The sequence below is a fragment of the Pogona vitticeps genome, chromosome 4 (assembly GCF_051106095.1).
Source record: "Pogona vitticeps strain Pit_001003342236 chromosome 4, PviZW2.1, whole genome shotgun sequence".
In the NCBI taxonomy this organism is placed as follows: domain Eukaryota; kingdom Metazoa; phylum Chordata; class Lepidosauria; order Squamata; family Agamidae; genus Pogona; species Pogona vitticeps.
Window position 1 is genome coordinate 237883 of NC_135786.1, and position 26795 is coordinate 264677.

General features: G+C 57.3%; 2 protein-coding genes across 2 annotated transcripts; one reads left to right on the top strand and one right to left on the bottom strand.

The window, feature by feature from the left end:
* Positions 1-94: 94 nt before the first annotated feature.
* Positions 95-13771, bottom strand: ZNFX1 (zinc finger NFX1-type containing 1). Its single transcript, XM_020807025.3, has 13 exons — positions 13465-13771; positions 9678-11501; positions 9234-9353; positions 8918-9066; positions 8167-8310; positions 7413-7521; positions 6987-7216; positions 6642-6781; positions 6386-6540; positions 6089-6234; positions 5880-5990; positions 5562-5657; positions 95-4424 (listed from the first exon to the last, which is right to left on the bottom strand). Exons 1-13 carry the CDS (start codon positions 13571-13573, stop codon positions 1971-1973), a joined length of 5787 nt encoding a protein of 1928 aa, XP_020662684.3. The 5' UTR covers positions 13574-13771; the 3' UTR covers positions 95-1970.
* A 179-nt stretch (positions 13772-13950) lies between these two features.
* Positions 13951-26208, top strand: DDX27 (DEAD-box helicase 27). Its single transcript, XM_072996532.2, has 21 exons — positions 13951-14133; positions 14322-14486; positions 14722-14781; positions 15676-15859; positions 19342-19391; positions 19530-19619; positions 20487-20592; positions 20676-20849; positions 21548-21698; positions 21816-21915; positions 22041-22182; positions 22460-22613; positions 22709-22790; positions 22888-23065; positions 23193-23299; positions 24523-24628; positions 24741-24835; positions 24968-25088; positions 25258-25348; positions 25591-25662; positions 25773-26208. Exons 1-21 carry the CDS (start codon positions 14005-14007, stop codon positions 25786-25788), a joined length of 2373 nt encoding a protein of 790 aa, XP_072852633.2. The 5' UTR covers positions 13951-14004; the 3' UTR covers positions 25789-26208.
* Positions 26209-26795: the final 587 nt, after the last annotated feature.

Here is a 26795-nt window from a genome sequence, read left to right on the forward strand (position 1 = left end):
GGTCACTCTCGAATTGGCCTTCTCAGCCACACTAGGCGCTGTTCCAAATCAGAGCACATTACCATAGTCTCTCAAGATTGAAGGATGCCACTAGTAAATTGTTAAAATTATTTTATTAGAGATGTTGCAAAAAAGAAAAAGAAAATAAACTGTTTCCAAAAATGTAGTTCCAAAAAGTACAAAGCAATCAAAAAGCTGTCAAGCAAATAATAATAATCTGTTATCAAGTCAATTTTGACTTATGGTGACCCTTTTCAGGGTTTTCCAGGTCCGAGGATCATAGAATCATGAAGTTGGAAGGTGCCTGTAAGGCTATTGAGTCCAACCCCCTGATCAATGCAGGAAAACAAATCAAAGGTTACCCGCCACGTGGTTGTCCAAATTTATCTCGAATGCCTCCAGGGCTGGAACACTCATCACCTCCCAAGGTAATTGATTCCATTGCTGTACATGCTCTGGGGCTGCACCATGTACTCAAGGCCACAGAGATTGGCTCTCATCACAGCAGGTGCAAGGGAGAATCAAACTCCCAACCGCAGGCTCTGGGGTTAGATTCCTAAACTACTGAGCTATCCAGCTGTAAAGCAATTACACATTTCAAAAATTTTGAGACAAGGGTAGTTCCAGAACCATTCCCATAGAATATGAGAGAACTAACTATCCTAGGCTGCTTCCAGAGCTTATGCCAAGTGTAAGTCAAGTAGCAGGGCAGCAGGTAAGCATAACACTCCCCTCACAGAAACTAGGCTAAAGAAAGCAAATTCCCATTTCAATTTTTATACCCATTGGCCACCTTTCCAGACCTTTTCAATGTTCTAGAAGGAACTTTCCCCAAAAGTAACTTAACTCCTTCTCCTTCCTTTCCCTAGAGCTGAAACTGGTTCCTCTTAATGAGCTGGTACCAGGAGTGAGTGAGTGATGGCCTTTGGAAATTCCTCCTCACACAGAGAAGACACAGCTGGCAAACCCTTCCCATTAACAGGCCGTCTCTTCCCCCTCTCTTGCGGCCAACCCGTCCCAGCACATGCTAGCAGGCTGAGTTTCAAAGGTGTCTGGAACCATCATCAGGAACCGTCATTTTCCAGTTTCGTGACACTCGGCCAATAAGACTGCTACTAGTCCAGATCGTGGTTTCTACGGGTCTTAAGTCTGTGGTCTTGGCTGCCATTCAGCACCAGGGGCAGCCGCCTTGGGCTCAGAAGCAGCTCCTACAGGAGGGGTTGCCTCTCCCGCCCTGCGTTCTGAAGCTGTGAGAGAAAGCGAGAGAGTCCGAGGGACCCTCCCAAGCATTTCACTGCCAAGGGCACGGCCAGGATGCTGCATGCCAGCTGACGACAGACTCTTAGGAGCATAAAAGTGAGAAAGCTTTGCTATCCCCCTAATCTGCCCGAAACCCTCTCATCTCTCCTGCGACTGATTCATGCATGTTCCCTTTCTTCTTTTCTCTTTATTTCTCTTTATTTAGATTCATACCCCGCCCCTCTAGACAAAGTCTACTCGGGCCAGCTTACAAAAAATGATAAAATACAATAGAATAATACAGTTACTAAAACCTAATAATACAAGCAACTAACTAGTGGATATATACATTATCAAGATGGGAAATTAAAGAAACGAAACAGTTAATTGACTGGAGGGAAGGCCTGCCTAAAGAGCCAAGTTTTTAAATGGCTTTTAAAAAGACCTAGCGAGGGAGCCAAGCGGATTGCTCTTGGTAGATTATTCCCCAGCCGAGGGGCCACTGCCGAGAAGGCCCCGTTTCTTGTTCTTTCTTTCCGGGCCTCTCTCGGCGTGAGGCCCCTCAGCCGTCCCTGCTGGCTTTGTCGGGTGATTCGAGTAGACCAGTTCCTTCTGAGAAGGGAGCCAACGTGCAAGGGAGCCGAAAGTCATGCATGCAGGAACAGAGAAGGGCCGGGTCACCTCCTGGGGGAGAAGAGCCGGTGAGCCCAAGAGGGCCAAGCAGAGCCTTCTCAAAAGCGCCACTGCAACCGGGCCGCTTCGAGGAGGTGGTTGGCCGCATCGGACCAGGCCGCGTGAGTTGCCCCGTCCATCTCGGGGGCAAGTCGGTTGCTGGGATCCAGGGCGTGATTTTCACCACCAATGGTTTCCTGGCACTCCGGGCAGCGGCTCTTCTGCATGGCCCCTCCACACTCGCCAATCACGTAGACGTGGCCATTGGGGCACTTGAACCAGTGGCCGCGGGTGTTTGGCGTGATGGCCGCGACTATCTGCTTCCTCTCTTCCTCAGAGATGCCCAGCCCAGAGGCCGGCGGCAGGACGGCCTTCAGAGCCTCCATCTTGGCTTTCACCAGCTCCTCCTCTTCTGGGGTGAACCTGCCAGGCCCCTCTAGCAGCTTCCGGGCGGTGCTGATGAGCTCCTCCGTGGAGGCGCCCCTGTTCCCTCCAGCCGCCTTGCACCTGGCCAGGAGATCCACCAGGTAAGTCAAGCGCTGGAATTCGCTCTGAAGCTCCGACAGCTCCTGGCTGGTGAAGCTGAGGCGGGGCCTTTTCAGCCAGCCTGCCACCTCCGCCATGCGCGCCCTTGGCCCTGCCATCTCAGCGGGTGCCACCTTCTTCAAGGCGCCTTCCAACTCGGCCAGCCGCCCATAGAAGCCCATGAGGTGCTCTGTGAGGGCCAGGCTCTGGAGGGAGAGGGACGGTTCCCCCAGCCTCTGCAGCAGCTGTAGGTACTCTTCAAGCAGAGAGGCCCTCAGGCCCGCTTTCCCCTTCAGCTCGGCCTTCAGCCCCTGTGCTCGGGCGGCAATTTCTGCCGGGTGGCCTCGGATCTTCTCCTTCACCGCCTCCACCTCGGACAGCCTCTTCTTCACCAGAGTTCCATAGCGCAGGTTCTTCCGGATGGGCGTCTGGCAGCTGGGGCAGACCTTCAGCCGGATGGCCGCCCCGTCGTTGTCGTCTTCTCCGTCCTCCATGTAGCAGTCCAGGCCCTGGGCCTCGAAGACGTGGCCGCAGTCCTCCAACTGGACAAACCGCGCCCCAGGTTCATCTTCAAAGCCAAAGAAGATCTGTGTCAGCTCTTCGTGGTCACAGACGAGGCACTTCTTGGGGCACGGCTCCCCGCAGATCCCCGCGCACGGGTGCCCACACGGAAGGCGCTCCGGGCACGGCCTGTCGCAGCGTGGCCGGTCGCAAGGCTCCGAACACAGCCGGCTGCACCGGTAGTGCCGGCAGCGCCATTCGCACGGCTCCGTGCAGGGGGTGCAGGCCTCCCCGCAAGTCTTCAGGCAGCGGCTGTGGACGCAGCGGTTCTGGCAGCGCAGTGGGCAGGGCGGGCAGTCACTGGTGCAGGCCTGCTGGCACTTGTGGGAGCAGATCAAGAGGCGCTCGCACGGGCTTCGGCACAGCTCATGGAAGCGGCCACCAAAGCAGGCGTGGCAGGAGCCTGGACACGGGTGGCCGCACTCCAGGGCACTGGGGCATTTCTCCCGGCACGGCACAGGCCTCCCATCTCGAAGGTCTGCAGCGGTGGCGCAGGGGACCTTCTGGCGATGCCCGCATGGCAGGGCCGCCTGGACCGTTTCTTGGCAGCGGCGGGTGCATTCCTGGCCGCAGGTCTGGCGGCAGCGGTGGCCGCACCGCAGGGCTTTCTCACAGGGCTCCTGGCAGCAAAAGGCCTCCGCAGGCACGGAGCAGGGGACCTCCTGCTGGTGGCCACACGTGGGCAGGGTCTTGGGCACCTTCACCTGGCACTTTCCGCACGGCTTGAAGCACTGCCGAGGGCAGCGGTGCCCTTCTGGGCACAACACTTTCTGGCACGGCTTCAGGCACTGCATCTCCTTGTGCTCAGGGTCATAGGGGTGGCACGCCCGTGGGCAGACGTGGCCGCAGCTGAGCCGGGCCTCGCAGGGGCGACTGCAGCCGCCCTCGGGCACCTTCTGGAAGTCCTTGGGCTGGGCGACGTCCGTCTTGGTCTCGGGGTGGTTCTGGCATGAGAGCCGCAGTGCCGGGCCGACCTGGCCCTTCCCCCTCAGGACGTGCAGGATCTTGCTCCAGAGAGGGACCTTGCCCAGCATTGCCATGTTGCCGATGCAGTAGAGGCCCTTCCTGGCCCTGGAAAGGGCCACGCAGACACGGTTGGGGATCTGCAGGAAGCCCACCCGCCCCTCCGCGTTGCTCCGCACCAAGGAGAGGAGGATGAGGTCGTTCTCCTCCCCCTGGTACTTGTCCACCACGTGGACCTTCACCCCCTGGAAGGTCTTGGCGGGCAGGAGTTTCCGCAGGCAGTACAGCTGCCCCGTGTAGGTGGTGAGGATGGTGATCTGGGAGGGCGCGTAGCCCTGGTGCAACAGGTATCGGCACAGCTCCACCACAAACTGGGCCTCGTGGAGGTTCTGGTGGCTCTTCCCTTCTTGGATCTCCTGCTCCAAGCAGCTGTGCTCCACGAAGAAAAGGTTGGACGAGACGCCCTGGGAGGAAAAGAGGGAGCCGCTGAGATTTCGCCCGTGGGATCTGCCTGGCAGCCAGCCACTGGAAAAAGGGGTCCTGCTTAAAAAGCACGGGGGAAGTGAGGCTGGGTGGGGGGAGCCTCGGGGTTTCAATGGCCACTCGATCCGTTTCCATCCCAAATGCAGAAAACGCTCTGCTCGTTCGCTAATCCCACTGAAGAATTAATTGTTTCTGATGTTTTTCTTTCTGGCAACGCTGCAGCCCCCCAACCCTATGAACGATTAAGTAACAGCCAGCAGGGGAACTCAATTGGCCCTGAATTCGCATGGAGGCGGCCTCGGTACGGATCATCTCTGAGGACACCATTTTTGAAAAATGTGCTTTTTAGACCCGTCTCTCTTATCGCCTTAAGTACAAACTGCATTTAAAACATCAGTGGTACTGCATGCTGCTGTAACTACGTTATATCAACATCTACAGCCCAAACGCTGGAGGGGATGTGGAGAGCTTTGGTCTTACGTTCCTTCTTAGTGGAATTTCACTTCTCCCTGCTCTGACTAGGCTCCTTAGATGGATAACGTGTGTGTGTGTGTGTGTGTGTTTGTGTGAGTGAAGGGGGAAGGGAAACCAAGGTGGAGGAGAAGATATCAGGGGTCTCCTACCAACTCTCCTCAGACTGAAGAAGCAGCGGAAGGTTTCAACCTGTCAAGAAAGACGTCCAGAGGCCAAGGACTCGCCTGCCAGATAACCTCACCTGAAGGACTGAGCATCTGCACAGACACCTTGATGGCTGTTACCAAGGCTGGCGGCCACCACTGACCCTCCAACTCAAAAAGGCTCTCCTGAGCCTTCCGTGTTGCAGGCAAGCTGTTAGTTTTTCAACTGCTTGTTCTCTCGGTGTGAATTTCAAATAAAAATTTCCAAAAAAGGAAAAGGAAAGGGAGGAGATAAAAAGGGGGGCGCCCCCTGTCCCCCTTCCTTAAGGCAAGGAGCCGGCTGCCTCCTTCAGGCACAGCCAGGCCAGAGCAGAGGAGGGAGGGAGGGAGGGAGGGGTGCTGCTGATGCAGGATGAGCTGGCCACCAGAGAAGCCGAGAAGCCCAGCAGCTCAGCCCAAGGCCTGGAAGGGGAAGAGAAAAAGCGGCCCGAGGAAACGCACCTTGATGTTTTCGTACTGGAGCACAGATGGGTGGTTCTCCAGGTCCTGGTAGATGTGCGGCGTGAGGAGCCGGGCAATCTCTGGCCGCATGCGGTGCTGCAGCGCCGAGAGAGAGAGGCTCATGAGGAAAGGAAGGGTCACCGGCGCCCGCACGAGCCACCCCAGCTGTTGGGCAGTAGGGGTACCAGCAGAATCATCATCCGCACACAGGAAACACCTCCACCCTCACCCCGGTCTTCTGGCCAAAGACGTTCTGCCCCAGCGCCCTGAAGGAGGAGGAACCACAAGGCAGCCGCCGTAGCCGCAGTCAACGCTCACCTGGAAATTGAGCCGGACAAAAGGGAGGCCGACTTTCACCATCCGCTCGAAGAGGGAGACCTCCAGGTTGAAGTTTCGGGCCAGGTCAAAGACGTTGGCGCTGGGCCGCAGCTGCAAGACACCCCAGCGGTGAGAAAGCTGCCGAGGAGGGGGTGCCAAGGAGGCAAAAGGCCGGCCCGGCTCGGCCCCACCCTCCCCCGCCCCCTTACCTGCTGGTGGTCCCCAATGAGGATGAGGTGTTGGCAGGCGCTGCTGAGGGTGGTGACCGTGTGAGCCTCCAGGACTTCGGCTGCCTCCTCCACCACCACCACCTGAGGGGCCACCTGCTGCAGGACCTGCCGGTACCGAGCGGCTCCTGGCAGGAGACAGAAAGACCCGCTCGAACAGCAGGAAACAGGCACGTGCCTTCCCGGGACACGACAGGGCTCCTTTGGCCACCCCCCCAACACACATACACACACACACACACACACACACTTCCCATTTTTCCTCCTCCTCCTCCTCACCTGTGGTGGTCATCCCCACCACCTGGGCCTCCTGCAGGATCAGCAGGTCCTCTTGCAGCCGCAGCTCCGCCAGCCGGTCTGCTGCTCCCTGGTACACCTCCTCGTGCTCCAGGATCCTCCGCCGGATCTCTGCCTGGTACTTCTGCAGCCAGTACCTGAGAGGGAGGAGGAGGAGCTAGGGGAGGAGGGCTGGTGGCAGGACGGCCCTGGGGGCCTCTGTCCCAGCCTGAGGGCAGGGGAGCAGAGGATGCCCTACCTGTACAGCTGCCAGCGGGAACCCCGGTCCAGATGCCACACATCCCTGACATCCGAAGCCTCTGCCTCAGTCATCGCCTGTCGCTTCTGCAGCTCGGCCTTCATCCGCTGCTTCATGGCCTTCTTCTGGTGGCGCTGGAACTGCAACCGGAGGCACGAGAAGAGTCAAAGGAGTGGCTGGCCCTCCCCCTGCTGGCCCAGCAGAGTCAGAAGGGTCAGATTCTGCCTGGCTTGGGCTTCCTGCCCTTTGCCCCCCGTGGGCTGGGCCTGCTGAACCCTAACCCTCCTTTCCCCCAATATGCAAGTGGGGGGGGGGGAGAAAGCAGCAGCAGCAACAAACAGGTACCTCCCAGTGGGGGCTGTCTGGGTTTTCCTCTTCCTCCTCCCCCCCTTCCTTGTCTGCCAGAGTCATTGCCAGAAAGAGGTCGTCCAGCTGAGCCCTTTCCCAGTCCCGCAACCGCCTCCGAGAGCGCGCACGCCCTTCCTCGTCCTGGTCAAGCAGCCGCTCAGCCTCAATCAGCTCCGCCTCCCCTGCGATCTGCAGCAAGGCTGCCTCTTCCTCTTCCTCTTGAGAGTCTGCAAAGGCCCAGAGCGCCCCCCACACACAGTTAAGGTGTGCTTGAAGCGGCCCAGGTCCCCTTGCAGCCAGCCTGCATGGCTTCCCCCCCCCCAGCCAGAGCGGGGCAGGGCAGGGCAGCTGCTGCCACAGCAAGGGTGGGCAGCCCCTCCTGCCTCCCACCAAACCAGGGCGGGGAGACGGGGAGCCTCTTACCAGCAGGCGACGCCTCGTCTCCATCGGGGTCACTCTGGCCGAAGGACGAGGCACTCAGGCCCAGCCACTCCAGGATCAGGGAGTCCTTGGGGTTCATCCATTCCCTGGCCTGAAACAACAAAGGACAGCTCGGGCAGGTTCACCGAGCAGGGAGCCGGGGCGACCCCCCCCCCCACTTGCCTCAGGAGCGCCAGGCCAGGTTGCCCAGCGGGTGCCACGAAAGGGGGAAAGGCCGGGGGGGGCATTTGCTGAACAGGGCCAGCCTCTCCCCCTCGTGAGGTTCAAGGCCTGCCTTGCAAATACATGTCCGCCATGCCCCTCTACAAGAGGGGGCGCTGAAGGAGTCGTATTCTCTGAGAGAAGCCCCTCCTTGCACTTCAGAAAAGAAAATCCAGGGAACTGCAACCGGAGGCCTCCACCCTACGCTTCTCACTGCTGTCAGCCCCCCCCCCCGTGGCTTCGGCCCAGGTGGGTCTCAGTTCAGCTGCTGAGGCCCCAGAGCTGTGGGAGCAACCCCGAAGCCTCAGCGGAGGAGGAGGGCGGGAAAGAGGAGGGGCGCAGGGGGGCCCTCCTGGCCTCCTCGTGGCTCAGGCCACTCGTTCTGGGCTGCTCCCTTGGCCTCCCTGCGAGCATTTACGAGGAAGGGGCTGAAGCTCAAGGCACAGGGAGAGGGTGTGTGTGTGTGGCTTCTCCCAGCTCCCCCCCTCCAGGGGCACTCGCTTGCAGGAGGCGGGCCCCTCTCCTCCTCACTTACGCAGCCACGCACGAGACTCTCCCAGTGTCCGTCGGCCACATGGCTCTTCAGGTGGCGCTCGTGTAGGATCCCTCGGAGGCTGCACTCCAGCTGGGCCCCCCATTGTTCCAGACTGACTTGCGCTTCCCGCATCTCTCCAGACACCTGCCCTCAGAGGGAGAAAGACAGTCACTTGGACAGCTGGTTCCTGCCCCCTCCGGACCTGGGCCGGCTCTTGCAGGAGGCAGACGGTTTCCCCCGCTGCCAGAGCCTTGCCTGGCTTCTTCCTTACCTGCAGGCAACCTGGACCTCAAGGTGCCGTATTCCCTCCCCTTGATCTGGCCCCTTCTACTCCACCAGTAAAGGTTGCTAAGGCATGACATGCCCTCCCCCCCCCCAGCAGCCCTGGCACTGATTTTGAGAGCGAGTCACAGGGGAGCTCCCCCCCCCCCGGCGCAAAGCGGCCTTGCCCCAGGAGCAGCGATGGGCTGCTGCCAAGAATGTGGGCCTGGATTTGGGACATTTGCTCTGCCCCCCTGGCACGCACACCTGTGCATGATGCACACACACCCCTCCCGCCGCCGGTCCCTTCTGTTCCCTGAGCTCGGTTGCTTGCATCTGGCCTGCGTCTTAAGTGAAACACAGCAGCATCCCTTGGAGCCCACACCGCTCGGGGCAACGGCTGCCTATGTGATCCCCTCCACCAACACCTGGATCCAGGACAATGCCCACTTATTTCTGTGGCACTTCAGTTGTCCTTCTGGGTACTTACATTGGCATACGCCTGTCGAAGGTGGCCTGGCAGCCATTTCCGAATGTCACGTTTGTTCCGAAGTTCCCGTAGCGTGAACTGTTTCAAGCTCTCGCTGTTGCTTCTTCCTCCTACGCGCACAATCCCCGTCGTCAGGAAGGTGTGGATCCCTAGAGAGGAGAATGTGGGGAGTCTGAAGCGAAAGGCCCCGCTCCCGGCTTCCCAGGGCAATCTTCCCCACTTCCAGGAAGGCAGGGTTTTACCTGCCAACCCAGGGATGCCTTGGAGACGGGTGCCGCTGGAGTGAGGGGCCAGGCAAGCCCAGGCCTCCACCCACCTTCGAGAAACTGGTCCAGAGCGTGGTTGGTGTAGCACACGACAAGGATGGGAGACCTCCCACGGAGAGCTGGGTTGTTCAGCAAGACCTCCATGACCTTCAGTCCAACGTAGGTCTTCCCTGCCCAGAGGAGGTACAGGCTTTGTCACGTCGCGCCGGCAGAAGGCGCTCCTGCTCCCTCCCTCCCCCCCCGCACGGAGCCCCAGCTTTGCTCCCTCCCTCTCCTACAGCAGGGCTCAGAGCTGCCGTGGGGGGGGGCACTCGCCCTCAGAGCCCCAATGCAGTTCCTTCCAAGCCCCTCTCCTGCCCTGCCTGGGCCCCAACTCAGACAGGTCACGGGCTGAGTTGGGGCACCGAAGAGCCACCGTGGGCCCGTCCTTCAGCAGCTGGCCTTTCCCCGCCTTCCCAGCCCTGACGCCAAGAGGAGAGCATCGCAGGTCTCACCTGTGCCGGGAGGCCCCTGGATGATGGCCAGCTCCTTGGTCAGAGCCAGCCGGAGGGCCTGCAGCTGGGACTCATCCAAGCCCAAGGCCTCCTCTGTGGGCCACTGCTGGGGGTCAAGGATGTCAATCTTGGGACTCCTTCCAAGACCCCTGAGGGGCTCCGGAGTGGCGGCCCCCTCCTCCTGCCGCTGCCGGGGGCCCGGCTTTTGCAGCAGGCAGCTGAGGTCGTAGCCGCCACCGCCGCCCCGTGCCAGGTACTCCGGCTCCGTCACCTGCGCCTCGCAGCGGACAATGTACTTCTGGAAGGGGACCTCCTGGTGCCGCATCTCTTGCAGCGCCTGCAGGACGTGCCGGTAGGCCTCGAAGTAGGCCGTGGTCTCCACCATGAGGAAGGCGTCGGTGGGCTGGACCTCGGCCAGGAGGGGCCGGCTGCGCTCGCTGAAGGCAAGGTGCACGAGGCCCTTCCGCAGGTCCTGGCCTTCCCGCTGGGCGATGGTGGCAAAGAGGAAGGTCTCAAAGTGGTCTTTGGACAGGCAGACCAGAGAGCCGTAGAGCAGGCGCTTCGAGTTCTCCCAACGCACAAACTTCAGGGGCTTGGTGTCAAATTGCACCTTGTACTCAATGCCATTCACGGAGCAAAGAGGGCTGAGGATCCGGGTGTCAAAGTAAACCCGAATGTCATCGAATTTCAGCCGTCTCAGGCCCTGGTCTTCGGAACGCAGGAGGAGCTGCAGGATTCCCTCCCGGAGGGGCCGGACAAAGTCTTCCCGCAGAAGCCGGAAGTGGGTGTCCAGGTAGACGGCCGGGCTCTCGTAGGGCTGGGCCACGAGGTTGGGGCGCAGCAGGGGCTTCTTCTCCTGGTGCACCTCCTCGTAGGTGGGAAAGATGGAGAGGGTGCGGTAGTCCTCCCGCTCCTCCTCCCCGTCCTCCCCCCGCTCTCCCGGGGATGCCGGCACCAGGGTGTGGCTGTCGACCCGCAGGGTGCCCTCCCGCCGCCTCTCCTGCAGGTGCCGGATGTAGCCCTGGAGATTCTCCAGGGTCTTCTCTGTCTCCTCCGGGAAGTCCACGCCGGAGGCTCGCAGGGCGTTGACCGAGGCCGGCAAGAGGGACATCAGCAGGGTCACCTGGCGGATGGAGCTGGCGGGGAAGATGCTCACCAGCTCCTGGACCAGGGCGAGGATGCTGCCCATGTGCTCCGGGAACTGGTGGCGCACGGCCGGCACGGCCTCGGTCAGCATGGCGGTCACGTACCGGGGCAGGCAGATCTGGAGGAAGCTGGACTCCTTCACCAGCCCCAGGACCTGCTGGATGCTCTTCCGGTCCATCCGGGAGCAGCAGGCCCTGCGCAGAACCTGGCAAAGGAGCTGCAGGAATCGGGGCCCCATGGCCGTCTGGGACAGCGCCTCCTTCAGGCCCGTGCTGGAGGCAAGCGTGATGGCCACCTCGGAGGGCTCCTTCTCAAGGAGACCCTCCAAGAACGCCGGCCCGATCCTCTGGGGTGGGCGCGCAGGCGGCTTCTGGGCATCCCCGCCGCGTCCTGGTCCCCACTGGCAGCTGTGGCTGCGGTTCTCTCCGAGCCTGAGGAAACCCCGGCGGTGTCCGGCTTCAGCCCCAGGCTCCCGCTCCAGCCGCCTGGCACGATCCTGGCTTCTTCTCCTGCCATCTTGTCCGCCCTCTGGGATGATGACTCTGCCCGAGCCGGCGTTCCTTCCCTGCCTTGGCTCGACGCGTCCCTCCATCCCAGGGTTTCCTTGGAGGCGGAAGGCTCCTTTCCGAGGGCGTTCCGGCCCCTCCCTCCCATGGTTTGGGCCTCGCTGTGGCTGGCCTGCAAAACCAGGAAAGACCGAGTGAGGAGAAACCCAACCCTAAAGCCTCTCTCGACAGCGGGTGGAGGGGCACCTCCCCGCCCAGAAGCGCAAAGCAAAGGCTGGAGAGCCAGCAGGGCTCCCGGCCTGGCCTGGCCAGCTGGCATCGGGCGAGCCAAAGGGGGAGCCTGGCCTGCTGAGAAAGCTGAGAGCAAATGGGCCCCGCTTTCAGTTCCTCCCGTCCCAGGAGACGCTCCCAAGCCTCCCTTCGCTCCGCCCGCCGTGGCGCCATCCAGCCCAAGGGTGCGATCCCTGCTCAAGACCCACCTGGCACCAGGGGCAGAGGCCCCAATGCCAGGCAGGCCGTGGGAGGCTGCCGAGAAAACAGCCCCAGCCGCCTCCTCCTCCTCCCGGAGCCCCACGGTGAGAGAGGTCCCTTCATCTTGCCTGGGAACAAACAAAACCTCCGCTTTTGTCGAGCCGCGCGTGTTGATAAGCTTTTGACTTGCCTCAGAGAAAGTAACTGATGGTCAAAGTGGCTGGACAGAGACAAACTGTCCAGGTTTCAGACCCGGGCCTGTTCTGCACGCACACACACACAGAGTATTTTCGTTTCCTGAATGGCCGCAGGGCCAGGCTCTTGCCTAGGGATTCTTCTGCACATCCCACTGTTAGGGATTAACTGTCACCCCTGCTTTGACTTTGGAAACCTCTGGGGAGAGGGCGGGTGCCCCACGACTGCCCGAGGGCTGCCGTTTTTCCCCTTGGCTCTCCTCTTGAGCCAACCGAGAGCCCTTCCGTGGAAGCGATCCTGAACTGGGCTGGGGATGCCCCAGAGGAGCCCTGCAACGGTTGCCCCCCCCTGCAGCTGGGCCCGCCGCCCTCCAAGGCAACCCCGCTGCCCCCCCCCCTCCGGGCTGCCCCTCTTTTCCCTTCTGGCCCTCTTCCAATCTTCAGGGCCGTTGAGTTTTCCAGACGAGCACTTTATGGACTTGTGCAGGGATGGGCAGCTTCGCCCCCCCCCCCCATATAAACCGAAGCAGGCTCTGTGGTTTACCTGCAAGTCTGCAGAAAAGCTGGCATGGGGGGGGGGAAACAGACCATGCCAGCCTCAAGGCTGGGCAGGAAGGGGTGGGCTAGCTTGGGGGGGGCGGTTTCTGCCCCCCCATCCCATCAGAGGTTGCCCCGAGTGGGGCAATGGCTGGGGTGGCCGCTTTTTGGGAGGCTCCTGAACTGTCCATGTTCAGATGGCTTAGAGAGGAGAGGAGGCGCGCGCGGGGGGGGGGGTCTCTTAAGCGGCCTTGGGGGCTGCGAAGGAAACGGCCCCGGGAAGGCGCCCCTTCAGGCAGGGCGGTCGGTCGGGTCAGGGAGGCAAGAGCCCCTAAGACCCGGGGGGGGGAGGGTCGGCGGAGGGACGAGGGGAAGGGACCGGCGGCCGCCCGCCCGCGCAACCCGGCCGCTTCCATCACAACCAAGCCTCCTTGTCCCCAGGCTAATGGGAGCTGTAGTCCAAACCCGGCGGCTCGCTCTTCCCGGCTCCCGGAGGTGGCGGCGGCGGCGGCGGCGGGAACCCGGCTTCCACGGGGCGGCCGCTCCTCGGCCAAGGGAGGGGGGGGCTCTTCCCTCCCCTCCTGCCGCCGATCGGATCCCCCGGGCGGGAGGGCAGGCGGGCGGAGGGAGCTCCGAGCGGCTCAGGGCGGGACTCCGCCGGGCCCGGGCGGCGGGCGAGCCTCCCGGGCAAAACCGAGCCCCGACCGGCAGCCGCCGCCGCCGCCCCCCTCCCGCCCCCGAGGGCGGGTCGTTCCCTTCGCCGGACGCGCCCCTCCCGGGATGGCCCCCGACCGGCCTCTTGGGCATCCCTTCCTTCCTTCCTTCCTTCCTTCCTTCCTTCCTTCCTTCCTTCCTTCCTTCCTTCCTTCCTTCCTTCCTTCCGACGGCGCCCGGAGTCCGGAGCCCGTCCTCGCGGGGCTTCCCGGGGCTCACCTCGGCCGGAGCCCCGTCCGCGCTGCTGGTGGGGGTGGTGGGGCAGGGGCGACCCTCCTCTTCCTCCTCCTCCTCCTCCTCCTCCTCCTCGGTGCCCGCGGCCCTCCATGGGGAGCTGTCCCGGGAGAAACGGCGGCGGCGGCGGCAGGGGCACGTCCGTCCTCGGTGCCGGGCTCGGCGGCTCCGTCCCGCCTTCCGGCCGCTGGGCGGCTTTGAACCCGCGGAGCCCCTTTCGGTTTCCATTTCCCGGCCGCTGCGCCGCCGCCGCCGCCGCTCCCTTCCCGCCGGCTTTCGATTCTCATTCCCCGCCCGGCCCAGGAGGTGGGAGGGGGCGGGGCGGGGGCAAGGAAGCTCCGCCCAGGCGAAGACCTCCCGCCCCCTCCCTCCCTCCCTTCGCCCCGCCCTTCCCCCCGCCCGCTTTCGCCCCTGCCAGAGCGGAACTCGATCGCCGCGCCCGTTTTCCCAGCGGAAGGGAGAGCAAGAGTACCGAGGTGCCCTTCCGGTCGACGGACCGCCACTTCCGCCTCTCCGCCGGCCACGATGGAGCGCTCTGGACACGAGCGGGGCCCCGTCGCCCGGGAGGAAACTTCGCTGCCGCCGCCGCTGCTCCTCCCTCCAGAAGAGGCGGAGGGCGGCGAAGAAGCCACGGACTCCGGCTCGGACTCGGAGGTGGGCGCCCGGACAGTCCAGACGCGGGGGTGGGGGCGGGGGGCGGTGAAGGCGGAGACGGCGGGGAGGGGGGGAACGGCGGCGGAGAGGCCCTCCCTCCCTCCGTCCCTCCGTCCCTCCCTTCGAGGGGGCCGAGGCGCTTTCTCTCGCCCCCCTTCCTGACGCGGCCTCCCTTCCTTCCCCGGCAGGAGGAGCTCTGCGGGCCCGGCGGCGGCGGCCGGCAAGCGGGAAGGGCCCGGGCCGGAGGAGACTTCGCCTTCGGGTTCGTGTTCGCCGAGAAGGAGGCCGCGGGGTTCGGAGGCGGCGGCGGCGGCAGCTGGGCGGAGGCGCTGCTGGGCCAGCTGAAGCGCAAGGTGAGAGGATCGGGCGCAGAAGGCGCGCCGGGGAAGGGGGGAGGTCGGTCGGGGGGGGGGGAGCCCGAGCCAGAGAGAGGCGGCCGGCCGGTTCCCGCGGGCCATGTACTGGGCAAGGGGGCCGCCCGGGAAGGTTGCGGAGGGAGAGGGGCCGGCGGGCGGGCGAGCTTCGGCGGCCGTCCTTGGTGGCCCTCAGCCCAGCCGCCTCTCTTTGCTTCTCCTCCTTTCTACGCAGAGATCGGGCACCAGCCTGGATGAGAAGATCGCGGCCGTGAGGAGGAAGAGGAGAGCCCAGGTGAGGAGCCCCCTCGAGGACCTGGGGCCTTGCTCCGGTGGGCGGCGGCGGCGGGGGGGGGGGGGAGGGAGAAAGACTTGCTCCTTCTTCAGGCACTTTGTCCACCAAATCTAGTTCCTTAAATCTGTTCTTCACTTCCATTGTGTACTCATAAGGGATTTGGTTTAGATTATACTTGACTAGCCCCGTGGTTTTTCCTGCTTTCTTCAGTTTAAGCTTGAGTTTTCCTATAAGAAGCTAGTGATCAGAGCCAGAATCATCTCCAGGTCTTGTTTTTGCTGACTGTATAGAGCTTCTCCATCTTTTGCTGCAGAGAATAAAATCAATCTGATTATGGTATCGACCATCTGGTGATGTCCATGTGTAGAGTCGCCTGTTGTGTTGTTGGAAAAGGGTATTTGTGATGACCAGCTTCTTCTCTTGACAGAACTCTATTAGCCTTTGCCCTGCTTTGTTTTGAACTCCAAGGTCAAACTTTCCTGTTGTTTCTTTTATCTCTTGACTCCCTACTTTAACATTCCAGTCCCCTATAACTAGAAGAACATCTTTCTTTGGTGTTAGTTCTAGAAGGTGTTTCATGTCTAGAATTGGCCAGTTTCAGCCTCTTCTGCATCGGTGGTTGGTGCATAAACATGGATTACAGTACGGTGGTGTTGAAAGGTCTACCTCGGATTCTTATTGAAATCATACTATCATTTGGCCACAAGAAGGCAGCAATCCTTGAAGGGGGTTGAAATGTTTAGCAAAATACAAATTTTAAACAACTATTCATTTTTATAGTTGTGGCTATTTTTGAATGGTGGTCAGGGAAATTGACAGATATTGTTCAGGGAAAGTCAGTGAAATGAAAAATAAATTTCCAGTGGCAACCCTGACTAAGCATGTTCTTTCTAGGAGAAGGAAGCCAAACCAGGCAATGCAAAACAGGAGAGTCAAGAAGCTTCCCAGCAGCAGGAGGAGGAGGAAGAGGACAGAGACAACGAGGCAGGCACCAAGAGGAGTGGCAACGAGGAGGAGGAGGAAGAAGATGGAGCATCTGAGTACTCTTCTGCAGATGAGAGCATCTTTGCAAAAACAGGTTAGGTTCCCATGGACGCTGCTGGGGTTTTAGCTCACTGTGTCTGACCTGAAAAGAAATTGCAAATCCACAGGGCTGCCTGTAAAAAATGGTTCAGGGTGCAATAGCCCTATAAAAGGCGATTCCACACCAAATTAGAACTGCCAGATGAGTTTACCACAAAACGATAGTGGAACATTACGTGGATTAGCAGATGTGATTGCAGAAGAGCAGAGTAGTCCTATCAGTCATAAAAGAAATCCCCAGATCCAGGTGAAATAACACTTTTATTAAGCTGACCAGAGACATACAAATTTTGGGGATCTCCAACCACCTTTCTCAGACAAAATAAAAACGGTAACTTTCAAATCATGTCCCTTAAGTTCTAAAATTCTGAGGGGTTTTCCTATGTGGAAAAGTGGTGCAGGTGCAGAAGTAGTCAAACAGAATGTTTAGAGGCAGAAGAAATGCCTTCCTGACGAGAGACTGCAGCCTTTGGTGCTCGTCTAGTTCAGAGGAGAAAGAGAATTGATTTATTTATTCATCATACTTATATCCTGCACATCTAGTTGTTGACTACTCTGGGCAGCTTACAACAAGTAGAATAAAACAGTTAAACAGGGAAGGGGGTTTACAAAGTTGCACACAATACAGAGCAGGTTTTTGGTTTGCTAGTTCTGGAAACTGACATTCTCCAGGAAAGCTGAATGATGGCAGGTAAGACTGGCCTTTACCGGCCCCAGAGGTGCTAACGGCCACCACCAAGGGTGGCTTTAAAAGCGGGTTGGAGACATTCAGGGAGGAAGAGGCTCTTGCCGGACGTGGGTGTCCCTTGCCTTCGAAGGCAGTATGTCTCTCTTTCGACACCTGTTGCTGAGAGGAGAGCCGGTGGGGGAAGGGGAGCTGTCCTGGACTCCTCCCTCTTTGGGGGCACCTGCTTGGCCACGATGGGAGAGCAGGATGCCAGACAATTGATTTTGTATCCCTTGTGGGACAACTTCGTCCTGATCAGCGGATCCAAAGCAGCTCACAGGGTTAAAACAAGTGACACTGTAAATTAGTAGCAGTAGTAGTACAGTGGTGCCCCGCATAGCGACGATAATCCGTTCCAGGAAAATCGTCACTATCCGGAATCGTCACTATACGGAACGAAAAACCCCATAGGAACGCATTAAACCCTGTTTAATGTGTTCCTATGGGGAAAAAACTCACCGCTATGCAGAAATCCTCCATCCGGCCGCCATTTTCACTGCCAGGTAAGCAAGGAAAGGGTGCGAAAATGCTGCGGGCGGCCATTTTGGAACCACCGATCAGCTGTTTTTTAAACATCGCAATGCGAAAATCGGTAAGGGAAACGCTTACCGATCGTCGCAATGCAATATTTAGCCATTCAAAACATCGCAATGCGATCACTTTTGCGATTGCAAAATCTGCATCGCTATGCGGATTCGTCGTTAAACGGGGCGCTCGCTATGCGGGGCACCACTGTAGTTTGAAATATTAGTTCCCTGCCCTTCTCCTTAAAAAGGACCTAAGGTGGCTTGCATCATTAAAAGGCAACACTTAAAGTTAAAGCAGGAAGTCTACAAATACTAAAAAGGATCATACTGATACCACATTAAAGTACAGTAAACAAAGAAACACTAAAAGCACATTTATTTATTTTATTTATTTATATGCCGCCCATCTAGACATAGTCTACTCTGGGCGGCTCACAACATACAAATAGAAACAATTTAAAATATACACAATTTACATAGATAAAAACAGAGAAAATATTCAGAGCAGTAGAGCACAAGAACCCAATTAAAAATTCCAGTCAAGCAACCAGTCTTTAAGGGAAAGCTTACTGTTGAAAACAAGCATTCAAGGGTAATTCAAATTCCATTAATTAATTTAAAAGTATTGAGTTTAAATTGAGTTTAAATGTGGGGCCATAGGTTTTTGGTGGATTTTAATTGCTGAGAGAAAACGGGGTATCTATATTTGATGGTGAAAGTTGTGTATATTTTAACTTTTTTTTGTAGTGTTGTCCAGTTTTACCTTGGGGAAGAGCACCTCATTTCGTTGCACCCACTTGTGAGCGCAATGACAAATAAATTTCTTATGTCTTATGTCTTATGTCTTAAAAGCATTTAAAACTTTTTTTAAAAAATCATAAATTTAATGTAATAAATAAAAGCATACAATCTGGATGTTGGAGATGCATAAAAGGAAAAGGGACCTACAGTATATACATATGTGGTGGACATGTGAAATAAGAAAGAATGAGCACTGGATTTTAAGGAAAGCTGGATACAGTATTCAGATATTGCCAAGTATTGCCCTCCTGGATATAATTAAAAATGATCATTTAAAAAAGCCAGAAAGAGTTAGTTGTTATAATGGTTACAGTAGTAACATTAATATTCGTAAAGAATTGGAAAAGTGAAAAATTAATCTTGAAGATGTGTATAAAGAAATGTGGAACTTAGTGATTAATGATAAGTTAACACATGGAATGAAAATAAGAAGAGGAATGGTAAAGTCTAATGATTTCAAAGATGTAGGGAAGGGATGGTCACTCCCAAATTGGCCTTCTCAGCCACACTAGACATTATTCCAAGACCTCTATTCAGAGCATGTTACCATCGTCTATCTGAGACTGAAAGATGCCTACAAAAAAGGAGCGTATATTTTGAGAACATCCTTTTGAAGGGGAAAGGCTATAGGGCAGCAGAAGAATCAATGTATTTTTGGAGAAAAACGGGGTGAAAAGTGGTACAAATTGATATTGTTGGTTACTGTACCTGGTCCCAAGGGTGAAGGTGGTGGCACGGGTGGGGAAATGTTTATTGTGTATTATGTGTAGTCACTACTGTGTTTTCGCTTTAGATTTATTTGTGTTATTTGTAATTTTCCTTTTATCAATAAAAACAAAAGTAAAAAATAAAAAATACATAGGAATCAACACCTCCCCCAGTATCCACGGTTTCTGTTATTAAGGGCTTGCCTAGAAAGGCAGGTCTTTAACTGTCGCTGGAAGGACAAGAGGGCAGAGGGACCCACCTTACCTTCCAAGGGAGAGCATTCCTCAAGGGGGAGCAGCCACAGGGAAGGCCTCCTCTCGGGCCCCCATCCAGCGTGCCTGCGATGGTAGGCGGGTCTGAGAGGAGGGCCTCCTCTGGAGACCTTAAGGGCTGGGGAGGGCCCCTGGGGGGAGAAATGGAGCTTCCGCTCTGGTTCAGGAAGACTCTGCTCACGGCTGTGCTGCTGCTGACCCCTGTTATGCCCCTCTTTTTACCCCAGTTCTGAAGCCTCTTTGGCCCGGTGTTTTCAAATCCCAGCTTTTAGAACGTCCCTGTATGTTTCTGTTAAAATCGGCCGTTCTCCTCTTGAATTGCATGCCTCGAGGCACCAAGGGACAATTTGTTCTGTTGGCGTTGTGTGGATCCCAGGCCATGGACATTCCCCCACGGTCTTGTGGCTTGAACGTTTGATGACCCCGTTTGATGTCTTTGCAGATACGCTGAAGGTCAAGCAACGGCGAAGACGGAAGCGAGGTGGAGAAGAGGTGAGCCTGTGTGGTTTGACTTGGGGGCCTGTTCCTCTCTGGTGGCGGCTTGTCTCTAAGTCACTGGAGGCAAGAGAGACTTATTCCATTTCTCAGGTAGTGGGTCTCTGGTCTGTTTTTTCGCTTCCTGATTTCTAGGAAGCGGAATCATTCTTTGAAGAGGACGCTTCGCAGTACGATGACAGCCTCTCCTTCCAGGACATGAATCTCTCTCGGCCCTTGCTGAAGGTACATAGTTGCTGCTTCCTCCCAGAGAAGGAATCTGAGGGGCTTGTTGTGGGTTTTTCGGGCTCTTTGGCTAAGACTGGCGAAACGTCAGGAAGAACAACCTTCAGAACACAGCCAAAGAGCCCGAAAAACCCACAACAACCATTAGATCCCGGCCGTGAAGGCCTTCGCGAATACAAATCTGAGGGGCATTGTTCTGGGACTTCCCTGCATCTTATGGAGATCCATGGAAGACTCCAGGTCCCGACTGAGTTTGGTTGGGCTGCCATGTCTGAGAACTTTGGAAGTTACAGCAGTTGGAATGTTACCTTTGCATAGTTTGGAAAAAATGGCGACAGAGGCAATGAGGAGACTGTGGGCTTCTTGCTCTTGTACCTGGAAGGGCCTCAGAAGGACAGGCAGGCTCTGTTTGGGCTTGAGGTTGTTTGGCTAAAAGGCAGCTAGGAAGGCCCTGCCAGTAAAAGCAGGCACTTGTTGGAAGCGGGTGAGTGGCTGAAAACGCTGTGCTTAGCAGCAGTGGTCCTTCGCAGCTAGTCCGGATGCTGCAGGACTACTGAGGAGGGAGGGAAGCAGCGAGCTGGACCAACATGGGCTGTGGGCACAGATCAGCAGCATCAGCCTGGGCAAAAAAGTTAGCGGGTGCCCGGGGCCTGGCTGTCCCTGGGAGAGCAGAGCCTGAGGGTGAACCGTGGCTCTCGCTGCTGCTGCTGTTGCTGCTGCTGTGGAGGGACCGGGGAGCAGCCGCAAGGGGCTGAGAGCAAGCTGGGCGGCCACGTGACGGAACAGCACAGCCTCCTGGGTGCCTGCTGCGTCTGAGCTCCCCCTCTCAATGTGGGCTTCTTTGCTCTCTCTCTGGCGTGTCAACAGGCAATCAACGCAATGGGCTTCAAGCAGCCGACCCCGATCCAGAAGGCCTGCATCCCAGTGGGGCTGCTGGGGAAGGACATCTGTGCTTGTGCCGCCACGGGGACAGGTGCGTGCCAGAGGGAGGAGAGGCCGAGGAGGGTCGTGGATCTGGGCCCAGGCTTGGTCTTATTCTCAGGGTCTGGCTTCCAGGGAAGACGGCCGCCTTCATGCTGCCTGTTCTGGAGCGCCTGATCTACAAGCCACGCCAAGCGCCCGTGACCCGCGTGCTGGTCCTGGTGCCAACGCGGGAGCTGGGCATCCAGGTGCACTCGGTGACGAAGCAGCTGGCACAGTTCAGCAGCGTCACGTCCTGCCTGGCCGTGGGTGAGTGAGCCACGGGGGAGGGCTTTGTTGGGGAGGGGGCCAGTGAGAGGCGTTGGCTCTCTCTTGGAAAGCTCCCTCTGGTTGGTTGGTTGGTCTTCTTTTTCTTTGCTTGCTTGTTTTTTATTTGATGCCTTTCTCCCCGCAGGGGAGTCAAGACAGTTCACAACAATAAAAACTATTCAGTAATTACAGATTTAAAAGCACCATAACAAGAAACATTCCTCAGTATTCGTTCGTTTAGTCGTGTCCGACTCTTCGTGACCCCATGGACCAGAGCACGCCAGGCCCTCCTATCTTCCACTGCCTCCCGGAGCTGGGTCAGATTCATGTTGGTTGCTTCGGTGACACTGTCCAACCATCTCATCCTCGGTTGTCCCCCTCAGTATTCAAACCACAGTTAAAAGAATTACTACAAACATGTTTTAAAAGCATTTTGAATTTTGTAAATTAAGTAACCGCGGTGTTCCTCGCTTATTGCTTAAAAGTCTGCCTGGAAAGGTGGGTCTTTGCCTGATGGAGGGACCAGAGGGAGGAGGCCCACCTGGCTTCCTGGGGCGATGCACCTGGGAGCGGCTGGTGAAGGGGCCTGCTCCGTCCATGGCTGCTCCCGCTGAGGTGATGGGAGCGCAAGGCAAAGAGAAATGACGGCCGGGCCTTCTGGGAGCCGACGCCATCGGCGTGGTTTTCTGTCTTTGCAGGAGGGTTAGATCTGAAGACTCAGGAGGCGGCGCTCCGCTCGGGTCCCGACGTCCTCATCGCCACGCCAGGCCGCCTTATTGACCACCTGCACAACTGCCCCTCCTTCCACCTGGGTAGCATTGAGGTCCTGATCCTTGACGAGGCTGACCGGTGAGGGGCGCTTCTGGGCACCTGCCGCAGCACCGATCCTGACCTTCAGGGGACCTTTGGGCCAGCGGTCCCTGGGTTTTCCACCCGCTCACCTGTGGTCCTTTCTCCTCGCTCCAGGATGCTGGACGAGTACTTTGAAGAGCAGATGAAGGAGATCATCCGCCTGTGCGCCCGCCATCGCCAGACGATGCTCTTCTCTGCCACGATGACTGAGGAGGTGTGGAGACAGGCTGCGACTGTGAGGGGTGTGGGTGGGGGCTGGAGGGGGACCCCTTTCGGGCACCTGCAGGGCCACCCTGCCCCACAGAGCTGATGCCTGCTCTTCTTCTTCTTCTTTGACAGGTGAAGGATTTGGCTTCAGTTTCCCTCAAGAACCCCATCCGGGTCTTTGTGAACAGTAACACGGATGTGGCCCCTTTTCTGCGCCAGGAGTTTATCCGCATCCGGCCCAACCGTGAGGGAGATCGGGAAGCCATTGTGGCAGGTGGGAGCATGGGAGGCACCCAACCCCTCGAGGCCAGAATCCTAGAATCGTGGCGTTGGGAGGGGCCTCGGAGACCATCCAGTCCAACCCCTCTCCCTTCACCGCCCCCCCCCCCCCCCCGTTCAGGGCATGAATCCAAAGCAAAGCAGATCGGGCTGAGAGTTGCCCCGTCGTCGTCTTCTTCTCCCCCTGAGGTCATGGGTTCCTTTCTTGTACTGCTGTAGCTTCTAGGAAGCATTTCCCGATATTCAGCTGTGATTTTGTCTCCCTTTTCCAGCCTTGCTGACTCGGACGTTTCCAGACCACGTGATGCTCTTCACCCAGACCAAGAAGCAAGCCCATCGCCTGCACATCCTGCTGGGCCTTCTGGGCTTGCGGGTGGGTGAGCTTCACGGCAACCTCTCGCAGGCACAGCGCCTGGAGGCCCTCCGGTAAGCTGGACCTAGTGGCGGGAAAGCAGGGCCGGGCAGGGAGGAGCGCCGCCAGGGTTTCCCCTGGACGACACGTGCGGTCTCCCCCCTTGCAGGCGTTTCAAAGATGAGCAGATTGATGTCCTGGTGGCCACTGACGTCGCAGCGCGAGGACTCGACATAGAAGGGGTCAAGACGGTCAGTGACCTCCTGAGCCACTTTTTCCTTTCTGTGGGCAGGGGTTTTGGCTACTCCCTTCCCCCCAACAGTCTGCCTCTGCTGTGCTTTTTAACAGGTGATCAACTTTACAATGCCCAACACAACAAAGCATTATGTCCATCGGGTGGGGCGCACGGCCCGGGCAGGTCGAGCCGGCCGTTCTGTGTCTCTGGTGGGCGAGGAAGAGCGCAAGATGCTGAAAGAAATCATCAAGGCAGCTAAAACCCCAGTCAAGGCCCGAGTCCTCCCCCAGGGTAATTGTGGTGGGGATGGTGGGAAGTCATGGGCAAGGAAGGGGGCCTCAGAGCAGCCCACCTTTTCAGCTCTTTTGCTGTGCGGATCCGGCAGGACTGAGAGGGTGATTTTTCCATTTTCCCGCAGATGTGATCCTGCGTTTTCGGGAGAAGATTGAGAAATTGGAGCCAGATGTGTATGCTGTGCTACGCCTGGAGCAGGAGGAGCGGGCGTTGCAGCACTCAGAGGCCCAGGTGGAGGAAGGGGAGACAGGCAGGCAGGATGTGCTGGCTTATGGATTGGAAGGGTGCCTCTGTCCTCGAGGCAGGAGCCGGGAAGGCCTTTTTTGCTGCCTTTCGCTCTTTAAGCAGGAGGGCTACTCTCTCTCTCTCTCTCTCTCTCTCTCTCTCTCTCTCTCTCTCTCTCTCTCTCTCTCTCTCTCTCTCTCACACACACACACACACACACACACACACACACACACACACACACACACACACACACACACGTATACACATGCCAGCACACAAACTGAAATGGAAGTGAGCCATTCACTGGGGAATCTTTACAAAATGCCTTTTTCAGAGAGAGGATTTTGAGCAACCAAAGTCACTTCCTGGTGCGAAGCGGTTGCTTTCTTTTGGTTAAAACCAGTTTATTAAAAATTGAGTAGGATGACAGAGAACATGTACAGGGGATTCACAAGGTGAAGATTTTTGCACGTCTCCACCCAAAATAACTTTGATGCGAAGGAGGGGGTCTCTAAAGTACGGCTCACAGGCCACATCCGGCATGCCTGGCCTTTCTATGTGGCCCCTCCATGCATGCAGGCGGGTGGGTGGGCAGGAGTACGTGCGTGTGTGCACGTGTTCCTTCAGCCCTTAAAAATATTGCAAATATGTGGCCCTCTGAAAAGTTTGGATACTCCGATGTAAAGCAAGGGTGGAGAGCTTACTTCATTTTACTTGATTTATTTACACAGTCGCTTTCTCCCATAACTGGGATGCAGTATGGTTTGTGTGATGGGGCAGAAACTGTTCACGATCATCCCAGAGTGCAGAACATGTAATAATGGGCTCAAGGAAGCTAGATTTTTGCTAAATATGTGGAAAAACTTCCTAACTGTTAGAGCAGTATAACAGCGGGACCCATGAGCTCAGGAGATGGTGAGAACTCCAAAGCTGGAGACAGTTAAGAGAAAATTGGACAACCATGAGACAGATCTGCTTTGAGTCTGTTTGATTCCTGCCTTGAGCAGGGGGTTGGATCTCATGGCCTTGGGGCCCCTTCCAACTCTATCCTTCTATCATTCTGTGGCTGAGGAGTTACTTGGGTCGTGTGTGTGTTGGTGGTGCAACCTGCGAGTGGTGGCCGGGTAAGCACTGGCGTCCGGAGGCCCGCGCGTCTTCCAGAGAGTCAAGGGCTGTGCCTCAAAGGGTGCTCTCCCCTGCATTAGCCTGCATTGCTCTCTTTGCAGATCAATACAGCCAGGCGGAAACTGGAGGCCGGAGGGGCTCAGGAGGCAACACAGGATGCTCCCCGCAGCTGGTTCCAGAGTCAGGAGGAGAGGAGGAAAGAGAAGCGTAAGGACCCTGCCAGGAGGGGACAGGCAGTGATCAAGGCCTCTGGCACCAGAGGTCCATCCCTCATCTCTTCTTCTTCTTCTTCTTCTTCTTCCCCCTTCGTCTGCTTCAGTGACCAAGGCCCTTCAGGAGTTTGACCTTGCTCTGCGTGGCAAGAAAAAGAGGAAGAAGTTCATGACAAACTCTCAGAAGAAGGCCCAGATGACGGTGAGCCGCTGCCCGAAGGGATACCCCATCCCAGCTAACCCTGTGGTGGGTGGAACAGCATGATGGGCAGTGTGGTGGGCCTGGAAAGGGAACAGAGGGATCTGGCTGATTTTGGATGTGTTACCTTGGCAGCCGGAGGAGCGGTCCCAGTTCGAGATCCTGAAGGCTCAGATGTACGCCGAGCGCCTGGCGAAGCGGAACCGCCGCCCCAAGCGAGCTCGGGCCATGCCGGAGGAGGACTCTTCGGCAGGAGGTAGGAGGACGGTTGGTTTGCCTTATCTCTTGGGTGGTGTCTGACAAGGTGCCGCTCAGGTGTAACCCCGGGAGGCCAGCTTTTCCTCCTCCTCCTCCTCCTCCTGGCTGGAGCCCTGCAGCCATCGCAGCGGCCCTGGCTTCAGAGCAGCTCCTCTCTGTCCTTGAAGGGCCCAAACAGACGCGCAAGAAGAAATCTTCGGTGTTTGATCAGGAGCTCACCAACACAAACAGGAAGGCCCTCAAACAGTACCGTGCCGGGTGAGTGTTGAGAGGGGGCTTGGGAACAGCCCCTCCCACCCGGTCCGACTTCCAGGTCCTTGCGGCCCCTGGAAGAAGGGGCTGCCAAGGGTTGGGGGGGAGCCCTTGCCAGAGTCTCTCTGGGGGTGAAAGAGCGCGTTCTTCCTGAAGGAAGGAGGCATACGGGTTTCCCCCTTCCCCTGAGGGACCAAGCTCCCAGGACTCACCTGGCTGGCAGGTGAACTGACAGCTCTCTTCTACAGGCCCTCTTTTGAAGACCGGAAGCGCCTGGGCCTGGCCCGGAGGAAAGGCGGAAGCTTCAAAGGAAGGTCCCGGTGAGTCGGCTCTTTCTCTCTCTCTCATTCCCTCTCCCTCTGTGGGTGGTTCTCCCCTTGTGGGCAGCGCCCCTGAGCGGTTGATGGGATCCTTTGTTTTCCCGGTTCAGGTACAAGAGGAAATGAGGGGAGCAGGCCCTGCCTGACGTCCACTGGCCTTCGCTTGAGGACCTTACTTTCGGATGCCAAGGATGGCTTGGCAGCCTCGTCAGTGCCTTCAGGACCCAGAGAGGGGAGCCCACGCAATGAGACAGCAGGAAAACGAGACAGCCGGGGGCTTGGCTCTCACGGCCACTCCTCCCCTTTGTCCAAGCTTCCCATTCAGGGAGATCCATTCACAGTGTGCTCTCTTGCTTCCAGAGTATTTTGCAGTTTTGTGCCAGCCTTTGTTTCTAAGGAAAAGCTTGGAGCATCATTACCATCACTCTGGAAAACTTTGTTTTTCTCTTGCTCCCACATTGCTGTGTCTGCTCACCTTGTTATGGAATTCAGCCTTTTGCTTGAAACCAAACCAATGGGTCCAAAATAAATGTCCCGACTCAGTGAGCCATGTTTTCTCTAAGCTTGCCCAGCGCTCTGTCGAGGTTGCGCATAGGCAACCAGCTTGTTTACTCCCTGTTTTGAATGAACCCCACACTCGCAGAGTGAGACTCCTGCACAGTGGGACAGAAAATTAGAGGGAATGTTGTTGCTGAGTTGTTTGACACCCCTGCCAACTCATAAAAGAAGTCTGTGCATCCAGGGAGCCCAAGGATATGAGAAGCTTCCTCTTGGTCCCTGGCGGGTTTTCCTGGGCTTAGCCTCCACCTGTTTGTCCTCTCTTGCTTGAGCAAGTTCAGGAAGAGCCACGTGCCACGTTCCTGAGCCTTCAAGGACCTCAGAAGACTCACAGGCCAAGCTTACCAGGGAATATTCATGCTCCACACACTCTTGTAATTCAGTAGAGGAGGGTCAAAGGCAAATAATTGTAAGGGGTGGTGAAAGTGAGGGATAATCATTTTTTTAGGTGTAGTAATGTTAGGTTTTTTTATGTTGTGTATAAAGCTAAAAAGCAAAGCATGCTGCTTATATACCACCTCATAGCACCGAAAGCACTCTTTGGGTGGTTTACAAGTTATTGCCCCCACACACAC

Bases quoted from the DNA above. Each gene is read 5' to 3' on its own strand.
- DDX27 (XM_072996532.2), top strand. From the start codon at position 14,005: ATGGAGCGCTCTGGACACGAGCGGGGCCCCGTCGCCCGGGAGGAAACT. The intron at 23,300-24,522 runs GTGGAGGAAGGG...CTCTCTTTGCAG, and splicing joins TGCAGCACTCAGAGGCCCAG to ATCAATACAGCCAGGCGGAA. The intron at 24,836-24,967 runs GTGAGCCGCTGC...TTACCTTGGCAG, and splicing joins AGAAGAAGGCCCAGATGACG to CCGGAGGAGCGGTCCCAGTT.
- ZNFX1 (XM_020807025.3), bottom strand. From the start codon at position 13,573: ATGGAGGGCCGCGGGCACCGAGGAGGAGGAGGAGGAGGAGGAGGAGGA. The intron at 5,991-6,088 runs GTAAGGGGGCGG...GGTGTCTTGCAG, and splicing joins TCATTGGGGACCACCAGCAG to CTGCGGCCCAGCGCCAACGT. The intron at 5,658-5,879 runs GTGAGCGTTGAC...TCGGCGCTGCAG, and splicing joins TTGTCCGGCTCAATTTCCAG to CACCGCATGCGGCCAGAGAT.